Source organism: Dryobates pubescens, chromosome 3 (genome assembly GCF_014839835.1).
Source record: "Dryobates pubescens isolate bDryPub1 chromosome 3, bDryPub1.pri, whole genome shotgun sequence".
Lineage (NCBI taxonomy): Eukaryota > Metazoa > Chordata > Aves > Piciformes > Picidae > Dryobates > Dryobates pubescens.
This window is the reverse complement of record NC_071614.1, coordinates 19880069-19890362: the sequence shown is the minus strand read 5'-3', so window position 1 is coordinate 19890362 and position 10294 is coordinate 19880069. Positions and strand designations below refer to the sequence as shown.

The following is a 10294-nucleotide window of genomic DNA, read 5'->3' as shown; positions in this document are numbered from 1 at the left end:
TTTGCACATGATATGGACCTGCCACAGCTCTCCTGTCACCCTCACAAGAGAGAAGTTTTTCAGTGATGTCTGATGAATCTCAGCCTGAGATGGGCTGATTCTTGCCATTTAGGAGATGCTTCTCAAGAACAGAATAGGCTGAAGATCCATGAATGTTTCTCCACCTCAGCTCTATGCAGCTGCTTCTCTCACAGACAGGCTGGGAGGGAGCTGGCACGGGCTGGGTGAGGGAGAGCAAGGGCTGTACAGGTCAGAGGCAATTTGTCTTGATTGCAAACATGGCTCTTTGCCTGCCCCAATCTGCTTGCCCTGGCTATGCCCAGTGTTGAGAATTGGGTAATGTCAGAGCAGAAGGGAAGGTTTCTATTTCTATCTCCTTGTATCTGTGTCCCAGCACACCCCTGCTGCCACAGAAGTCCTGCAGCCAACACTCTATAGGGGTTCCTTTTCCCAGTGAATCCCAGGGGCTTCCTGGGGTGAAGAAGAGCTGTTTCTTGCCACTGATCAAAACCTGAATGTTTGTGACTTGTTGAAATGTCACTCCTGGGCTCAACCCAGAACCAGCCCAGAACTCAAATGACAGGCGCCTCATTAACCAGCTCTTTTCCTTTCTCTCCCATGGTGGCAGCAGAATTCTTTGATGATTACTCAGAGGGGCGAGAATGTGTCAACTGTGGGGCCATGTCCACCCCGCTCTGGAGGAGAGATGGCACAGGGCACTACCTCTGCAACGCCTGTGGGCTCTACCACAAGATGAACGGCATCAACCGGCCCTTGTTCAAACCTCAGAGGAGGCTGGTAAGTCAACATCACACAGGGCATGGTGGGCAAGGCTGTGTGTCAGGATGAGGCAAAAAGAGCTTGCCTAGGGGGAAATGCCAGGGGTGTTTCAACTCCCTGGGTCCCCATCTGTCTACCTTAGATCAGGTCGACAGATTAGGAGGCTCAGGGGAGACCTTATTGCTCTCTACAACTACCTGAAGGGAGGTTGTAGCCAGGTGGGAGTTGGTCTCTTCTCCCAGGCAACCAGCAGCAGAACAAGAGGACACAGTCTCAAGCTGTGCAGGGGGAAGTTTAGGCTTGATCTTAGAAAGAAGTTCTTCACAGAAAGAGTGATTTGCCATTGGAATGTGCTGCCCAGGGAGGTGGTGGGCTCGATGTCCCTGGAGGTGTTTAAGAAGAGACTGGATGAGGCACTTGGTGCCATGGTTCATTAGGTAGGGTTGGACTTGATGATCTTGGAGGTCTCTTCCAACCTGGTTGATTCTGTGATTCTGTGAGGTGCTCTGGGTCCAGATTTCCAAAATAAGACAGACTGTCTTGTGCTTGGTACACTTCAAACACCTTGTGCTGTCCAGATCAGTTCTGCAGACACCCAGGCCAGGCAATGGAAGGGGCTGTAGGACACACAGGCAGTACTCTAGAGCTAGTTCAGCAAAAGGCAGTCTTGGCTTTAGTTCCTCTGTAGATGTATCGGGATGAATGCAAACCCTTTATGGCTCCACCACACTACTAGTCTGCCTTCTCTCATTTTAGGGTCCTCATTCCCCAGTCACTGCTGGGTGAACGCTCATTTTTCACGGTGACTTGGCCACCTTTTCTGGATATCTTGCTCCTGGCTCCATGTGGTGAGCCTGTGGAGCAGGTCAGGGCATCCCAATACCTGTGGGCTCAAGATGGTACATGGATGAGGGACCTAGGGAACTGGAACATCTTGGGGCCTGTAGGAGAGATGGGGATGGATGTTTTAGTAACACAACAATGGGTGATGGTTTTAAACTAAAAGAGGGGGGTCTCAGACTAGATAGAAGGAAGAAACTGTTTACAGTGAAGATGGTGAAACATTGGTACAAGTTTCTCAGAGAGCAACTGCAAACTCTCCAGGTCAGGCTGGATGGGGCTCTGAGCAACCTGATCTACTTGAAGATGTCCCTGCTGACTGTAGGGGGTTGGACAAGATGACCTTTAAAGGACTTTTCCAACCCAAAACATTCTGTGATTCTATCATCTCAGTGTTGAAATCCTGACTCTCCCTGCCTGTTTTGGTGAGGGGTTTTGGGACGGTCTCTGTCATCTGTGCCTCAGGCACAGATCTATCATGATCCCAGGCAGAAAGGAACCAGCAAGCCATCTCTTAGGGTCATATTGTCCCACTCCTTGTCTTCCATGAGGCCCCAATCTGCAAACTCCTCTTTGCATCGCTCAGACCTGTCTGAGCTGAAACCCAGCTTTCTCTTGCACTTGTCAGTAGGACGCTGGCAGTTTGAACGTCGGCAGCCACAACTACCCAGCGCCCTCTTGTGAGAAACTCTTCCTTAGGCTCTGCCCTGACCGAGCCAGGCAGGGACTGCACCCTGGCACCAACGATCTTGCCTTCTTTCATTCACTGGTCTAGATTTTTCCCTTGGGCTAAGCTGTGTAGTCATCCCATTGGGTACCATACAATCATGGAATCACCAAGTATCACAGTATCACAGTAACTAAGGTTGGAAGAGACCCCAAAGATCATCAAGTCCAACCTGTTCCAACAGACCTCACAACTAGACCATGGCACCAAGTGCCACATCCCTTGAACACCTCCAGGGACGGTGACTCCACCACCTCCCTGGGCAGCACATTCCAATGACAAATGACTCGCTCAGTGAAGAACTTTTTCCTCACCTCGAGTCTAAACCTCCCCCGGCACAGCTTGAGACTGTGTCCCCTTGTTCTGGTGCTGGTTGCCTGGGAGAAAAGTCATTTAGGTTGGAAGAAACAAGCCCTATGAGGAGAGGTTGAAGGAGTGGGGTTGTTTAGCCTGGGGAAGAGGAGGCTCAGGGGAAACCTCAATGCTCTCTACAACAACCTGAAGGGAGGTTGTAGGCAGGAGGGGGCTGGTCTCTTCTCCCAGGCAAGCAGCACCAGAACAAGAGGACACAGTCTCAAGCTGTGCCAGGGGAAGTTTAGGCTTGAGGTGAGGAGAAAGTTCTTGCCAGAAAGAGTAATTGGCCATTGGAATGTGCTGCCCAGGGAGGTGGTGGAGTCACCATCCCTGGAGGTGTTCAAGAGGGGATTGGATGTGGCACTTGGAGTCATGGCTTAGTTAGTCATGAGGTGTTGGGTGACAGGTTGGACTTGATGATCTCTGAGGGCTTTTCCAACCTGGTTGATTCTGTGATTCTGTGATACCCTTAAGATCATAAAGAACAACCCCATGTACTAGTATAGGCTTGGGAGTGACCTGTTGGAGAGCAGCATAGCCAGAAGGATGACCATGACCCAGCAGTATACCCTTGTGGCCAAGAAGGCCAAGGGCGTCCTGGGGTGGGTTAATAGGGATGTGGTTAGAAAATCAGAGAGGTTCTCCTCCCCCTCTACTCCACACTGGTGAGGCTGCATCTAGAATATTGTGTCCAGTTCTGGCCCCCCCAGTTCAAGGAGAACCTCAGGGGACTGCTTCAAAGAGTCCAGTGCAGAGTCACAAAGATGATGAAAGAAGTGGAACACCTCCCTTATGAGGAAAGGTTGATGGAGGTGGGGCTCTTTAGATTGGAGAAGGTTGATCCTGTCACTGTGTAACCCTTTTTTTCTCTTGAGACTAAGATATGCCAGAGACCCCTGTAAGGGGAGATCTTTGCCTTTGCTGCAAGCTCTCTATTTTAACCTGAGTCCACTTACAGAGGCTGATGATTGAACCTAAGACATGGTGAGGTTATAACTAAAGGAGCATTTGGTTTCTCTGCAGCAAAGAGACTTCCAGCTTCCAGTCTCCAGAAGCACTTGAATTTCATGTTCTATGGTCTTGCAGCTGCATATTAACTGATCCTGGTTTATAATGGGGGAGAAGACACAGAGACCAAAAGAAAAATGGCAAAAATCACAGAGGAAAACTCTGGTAGCTGCCAGTTTCTCATCTCTCAGGCTTTTACCCCATTACACAGCTGCCAGCTATTATGTTCAGTTCTCCAGAGCTGATGAGATGTCCAGGAGCACGAGATTTCCTCCCTGCAGGCTCCTCTTCAGGCACCATGAGAACAGGCATCTTTGCACAGCTCCAACACTTCAGCTCAGTCCCCAGTTTATCAGCAAGCAGAGAGGGAATCTGACCCCAGCCCATCCAGACTTTATCCCCAGCCTCTTAAGCCCCAGGCTTTGAAGGATGCTGGGAAGATGTGTAGATGTGGTGTTTGGTGATATGGTTTAGTGGTGGACTTGTCAATGCAGGGTTAACACTTGGACTCGATGATCTTCAAGGTCTTTTCCAACCTAGACAATTCTATGAGGAGTTTGGCAGGTGTGGAGGATGTGTCTTTTTCTTCCTCCACCTCCTGCTCCTGCCAAGCTCAAAACCTGAATTTTATACATCTTGAGTCCATTACCTTTCCCCTGTGACATTTTGAGCCTGGCTAAACCAATTCACCCAGAAAGGGAACTTCAAAAAGCTTGTTACCTGCACGGCTTCATTGGTGGGGATCCCTAATGAATTATCCCTGAATTATCCAGGAAGATGATGCTGACAGAAGCAGCTTCCCCCCCGCCTTTATCTGAGCAACATCAAGCAAAGCTACCAAGGAGCTTGTGACATTCATGGCATCGATACCATCTTCCTGGGTACATGCCATGAGGTTTGGAAGGTGAAGGGCATGGCAGTCTGAAAGGGCAGGACAATCTGAGATCCAGACAGCTTAGTGCAGGTGTGTGTCCATACAGAGTTGTCCATAAAGTGTGTGTATCAGGAACAGTGTGGCCAGCAGGAGCAGGGAGGTCATTCTGCCCTGTACTCAGCACTGGTTAGGCCACACCTGGAGTCCTGTGTCCGGTTCTGGGCCTCTCAGAAAGGTAAGAGGAGAGAAAAACATGAGGCACGCTGGAGCAAGCTCGTTGTGATCTGAGGTGGTGCTGGTGGTAGCAGTGGAGGGCTGATGTGTTTTCTTCCTCTGCATTGTCTTGCAGTCGGCTTCCCGCCGCGTTGGCCTCTCCTGTGCCAACTGCCACACCACGACCACCACACTTTGGCGCAGGAACGCCGAGGGAGAGCCTGTCTGCAACGCCTGCGGGCTCTACATGAAGCTCCATGGGGTAAGGTCTTCACTGGGCTCTGCTCTGCATGAGGAGGGAACCGACAGAGCAAACAGGGAACAGACCAATGGGGAGCTACGAGGATGACTTGGGGATCCCTCCTGTGAAGAAAGGATGAGAGCCCTGGGCTGTTCAGCCTGGAGAAGGGAAGGCTGAGAGAGGACCTTATCAGTGACTACAAGTATCTGAGGGGTGGGTGTCAGGAAGAAGGTGCCAGGCTCTTTTCAGTGGTGCCCAGTGAGAGTACAAGGAACAGTGGGCACAAGCTGAAACACAGGAGGTTCCAGCTCTAACATGAGGAGAAACTTCTTTATGGTGAGGGTGATGGGAGCCTGAAACAGGCTGCCCGGAGAGGTTGTAAAGTCTCCTCTTCTGGAGGCCTTCAAAACCCACCTGGATGCATTGCTGTGAGGCCTGCCCTAGGTGATCCTGCTCTTGGCAGGAGGATTGGACTCGATGCTCTCTAGAGGTCCTCTCCCACCCCTAACATTCTGTGATTCTGTGACTCTGTTTTCATGAAGCCTACAAGGAAGACCTGGAATCATGTTCTCTTAGATGACCTTGTGGCCATACAGAAACCAAGGTGGCTTTATATTTGGTTCTGTTTATTGCTGTCTACAACTACCTGAAAGGAGGTTGCAGCCAGGCGGGTGTTGGTCTCTTCTCCCAGGCAACCAGCACCAGAACAAGAGGACACAGTCTCAAGCTGTGCCAGGGGTGGTTTAGGCTCAAGGTGAGGAGAGAGTTCTTCACAGAGAGATTTGTTGGCCATTGGAATGTGCTGCCCAGGGAGGTGGTGGAGTCAGCATCCCTGGAGGTGTTCAAGAGGGGATTGGATGTGGCACTTGGTGCCATGGTTTAGTAGTCATGAGGTGTTGGGTGACAGGTTGGACTTGATGATCTTTGGGGACTTTTCCAACCTTATTGATTCTATGATTTATGATTCTATGTAGGTTCCAAGGCCCTTAGCAATGAGAAAAGAAGGCATTCAGACGAGGAAGCGCAAGCCAAAGAACCTTAACAAAACCAAAACACCAGCAGGTAAGCGTTGAACAAGGGAGTGTGTTGTACCTGTAGGTGTGTGCACCGGTGCTTCTGACCCTCCTGTCCTGTGACTCAGACACCCAACCACAACATGGGCTGCTGATTCTTCACAAATTGGAGCCCCTGTTCCAGGAAGGATCTGGAGGTGCTAGAAGGTGTCCAGAGAAGGGCCATGAGGATGGGCAGAGGGCTGAAGCTCCTCTGCTGTGAGGACAGACTGGGGGAATTGGGGCTGTTCAGTCTGGAGAAGAGAAGGCTCCGAGGAGACCTAATTGCAGCCTCCCAGTATCTGAAGCAGCACTACAAGAAAGCTGGGGAGGGACTTTTGAGGGTGTCAGGGAGTGATAGGACTGGGGGGAATGGAACAAAACTAGAAATGGGTAGATTCAGATTGGATGTCAGGAAGAAATTCTTCCCCATGAGGGTGGTGAGACACTGGCACAGGTTGCCCAGGGAGGTGGTGGAAGCCTCATATCTGCAGGTTTTTGCAGCCAGGCTGGATGTGGCTGTGAGCAGCCTGCTGTAGTGTGAGGTGTCCCTGCCCATGGCAGGGGGGTTGGAGCTGGCTGATCCTTGAGGTCCCTTCCAACCCTAACAATTCTGTGATTCTAACTGGGGGGTGTGTGTGTGTCTGGATGCCTTTCAGCAGCAACCAAACCCTTCCCACTATTTTTGTCTTTCATTTATTTTTTATTATGCTAACATTGAGCAGATGGGTACAATTCTGTACTAAAAGGACTCTGGGAAGAGTCTGATTTACTGCCTGCTTTCCTGACAGGTCCATCCAGCAGTGAGAGTCTTACCCCAACCACCAGCTCCACCAGCAGCAGCAGCAGCGCCACGACCACCGAGGAAATGCGCCCCATAAAAACAGAACCTGGGCTCTCATCTCACTATGGGCACCCCAGCCCAGTTTCTCAGGTACAGTGGGGAGATGGAGGCAGTGGGATGAAGATTGGAACTAGGACAGTAGACATGGTGAGATCATCATCCTTGGAACCTAGGGCAAGGGGTAATGGATATAAACTATAGTACAGGAGGTTCCACCTCAACGTGAGGAGGAACTTCTTCACTGCAAGGGTCACAGAGCACTGGAACAGGCTGCCCAGAGGGGTTGAGGAGTCTCCTGCTCTGGAGACGTTCAAAACCTATCTGGATGTGCTCTTGTGTGACCTGTGCTGGATTCTATGGTCCTGCTGTGGCAGGGGGGTTGGACTCAGAGATCTCCAGAGGCCCCTTCCAACCCCTAACATCCTGTGACCTGTGCTCCTGTGAACTGGCTGTTCACTTGCTGGCATGGAGCAAAATTGTCACCATGTGCAGAGTAAAATACAGCTTTTCAATGATGTGTGGCAGTTTTGAATGCACAACAAGAAGCAACAGCTTTGCTGAAAACATGAAATTCCTTCTAGCTGGACAGCTAGATAGGTCTCCTAGCAAGGAAACTCCCAAGCCTTTTATTTCTGATTGATTTGTCTTCATTGCTGACCTCTCTCTGTGCTGCCTGGCTGTGTGAGGAGCGATGGGAGAAATACAGTATGAGGAGAATTAGCTCACACTGCCCAAGTCCAGCTGAGCTGAGTCCCTGACAAGGCAGAGCAAACCAGCATGACTGCAGAGAGCCGCAGGGTGAAGTGGTGTGCTCTGCACCACGTCCACCACTAGATGTCTTGAGAGCAGCTCTGCCTCCACACGAGGTCTTTATCCCGCTAAGCAATACCCTGAATCTGATCTGGAAGCAGAATTAGTGGTTGTGCCTTGGTTAAGGATCCCCATTGCACAGCAGGACTAAGAGACAGCAGTATACAGAACCAGAGAATCAGAATCATAGAATCATAGAACCACAGAACTGTGCAGGTTGAAAAAGACTTCTAAGGTCATGAAGTTCAACTGCTCATCCAGGACTGCCAAGTCTACCACTAAACCATGTCCCTCAACACTACATCTACATGTCTTTTGAATCCCTCCAGGGATGATGATTCTGGCAGCTGCCTAGGCAGACTCTTCCAGGGCTTGAAAACCATCTAGGGGAAGAAATTTCCCCAAACATCCAACCTAAAGCCTCCCCTGGTGCAACTTGAGGCCATTTGCTTTTATCCCATCTCTTTACTACTTCAGACAATAGACTAACCCTCACCTCACTCCAACTTGCTCTCAGATATTTATCCCTCAGCCTCCTTTGCTCTATGCTAAACCATCAGCTGTTCCTCATAAGACTTGTGCTGCAGATCCCTCACTAGCTTCATTGCCCTTCTACAGACATTCTCCAGCACCTCAATGTCATTCTTGTAGTGAAGGACCCCAAACTGAACCTAGTATTTGAGATGTGGCCTCACCAGTGCCAACTGGCCTGTATCAGGAACAGTGTGGCCAGCAGGAGCAGAGAAGTCATTCTGTCCCTGTACTCAGCACTGGTTAGGCCACACCTGGAGTCCTGTGTCCAGTTCTGGGGCCCTCAGTTTAAGAAGAACATTGAGACTCTTGAACATGTCCAGAGAAGGGCAACAAAGCTGGGGAGGGGTCTGGAGCACAGCCCTGTGAGGAGAGGCTGAGGGAGCTGGGGTTGCTTAGCCTGGAGAAGAGGAGGCTCAGAGGAGACCTTCTTGCTGTCTACAACTACCTGAAGGGAGGTTGTAGCCAGGTGGGGGTTGGTCTCTCCTCTCAGGCAACCAGCACCAGAACAAGAGGACACAGTCTCAAGCTGTGCCAGGGGAGGTTTAGGCTGGATGTTAGGAAGAACTACAGCTGTTGGCTGTAGTATTTGTGATACAGACCAGGATTCTGTTGGCCTTCTTGACCACCTGGACACACTATTGGCTCATATTTCATTCTTTTCCACTGAGCATATTTCCATACACTCTTTCCCAAGCCTGGAGCATTCACTGAGACACTGGAACAGGTTGCCCAGGGAGGTGGTGGAAGACTCATCCCTGGAGGACTTTATGGCCAGGCTGGATGTATCTCTGAGCAACCCAATGTAGTGTGAGGTGTCCCTGGCCATGGCAGGGGGGTTGTAACTAGGTGATCCTTGAGGTCACTTCCAACCCTAACAATTCTATGATTCGTGGGGCTGTTGTGACCCAAGTGCAGGACTCAACCCTTGGTCTTTTTCAACCTCATTGCTCTGGCCCATGGATCCAGCCTGTCCAAATCCCTTTGTGGGCCCTTCCTACCCTCAAGCAGATCAACACTTCAACCCATCTTAGTGTCATCAATATGATATGATAGTTGCTTCTCTTTTTGGGTTCATACAGGGAAGCTCAGTTATTTCCCTGGAGAAAACCAAGTGGTTCAGTGTTGTGCTGGATTGATCCAGCATCTGCAGCACTGCGAATGTGGCTTGCAATACACATAAGGCTATGTGAAAACTAGGAAAGCCCATGGCCAAAGAAATCTTAAGCCTTGGGAGGTAAAATGAGCACTTCTGACATTTAGAAGAGAACAAGATGGCCTGTGTGCAGTAGTAGGAAGAGCCAGGATCTAGAAGAAGAAAGAAAGAGTCTGTCCAAAGCATTACACCTGAGCTGCAATTTGCAGCTCTACAGCAAATTCAGACAAGTTATAACCACAGCATCAGCCCTGCTGCAGGGATTCTGATGGTACTCTCTGGTTTGAAGCTTTGCTCACAGGATTCTTCTTCTTCCATAGGCATTCTCAGTCTCTGCCATGTCTGGACATGGATCATCTATTCATCCTGCAATTTCAGCTCTGAAGCTTTCCCCACAGGCCTACCAGTCAGCTATCAGTCAGTCTCCACAAGGCAGCTCCAAACAGGACTCCTGGAACAGCCTGGTCTTAGCTGAAAACCATGGGGACATCATAACTGCATAACCTGGTCTTCCCCCCACGAACTTCAGGATTTTCCACGAGAGAGATGAAGAAGATGCAAAGTAATCAACTCAACGTTGCTCCCCACCTCCCCTGTTCTCCTGTCTTCTCTCCCCTTGTGAGATGTTCCAGCAAAGAGGTAAAGAGGACTTAGCTGAGGACTTAACCCAACCAGTGGAGAAGACTCACATCTGAAAGTAACTAATGGATCTGAAACTTCTTTTCCCACTTCAAAGGAGTCTCTCTGTTTGACTGTCACCACCTTCTGTGACACAGCCACAGCCACACAAAGATGGACACAGTCCTTGAGTTCTGTTTATTTAAAACCATCTGGCATTTAAGACTCAGACAGTGGTGGGGCAGG

The 10294-nt window shown here is 50.1% G+C and overlaps 1 protein-coding gene across 1 annotated transcript; it reads left to right on the top strand.

The window, feature by feature from the left end:
- The first annotated feature begins 618 nt into the window (after window positions 1–618).
- On the top strand, window positions 619–9993 carry GATA4 (GATA binding protein 4). The gene is made up of 5 exons (XM_009907745.2): window positions 619–798; window positions 4933–5058; window positions 6012–6099; window positions 6881–7023; window positions 9751–9993. The coding sequence occupies exons 1-5, from the start codon at window positions 619–621 to the stop codon at window positions 9931–9933; spliced, it is 720 nt and encodes a 239-aa protein (XP_009906047.2). The 3' UTR covers window positions 9934–9993.
- The last annotated feature ends 301 nt before the right edge of the window (window positions 9994–10294 follow it).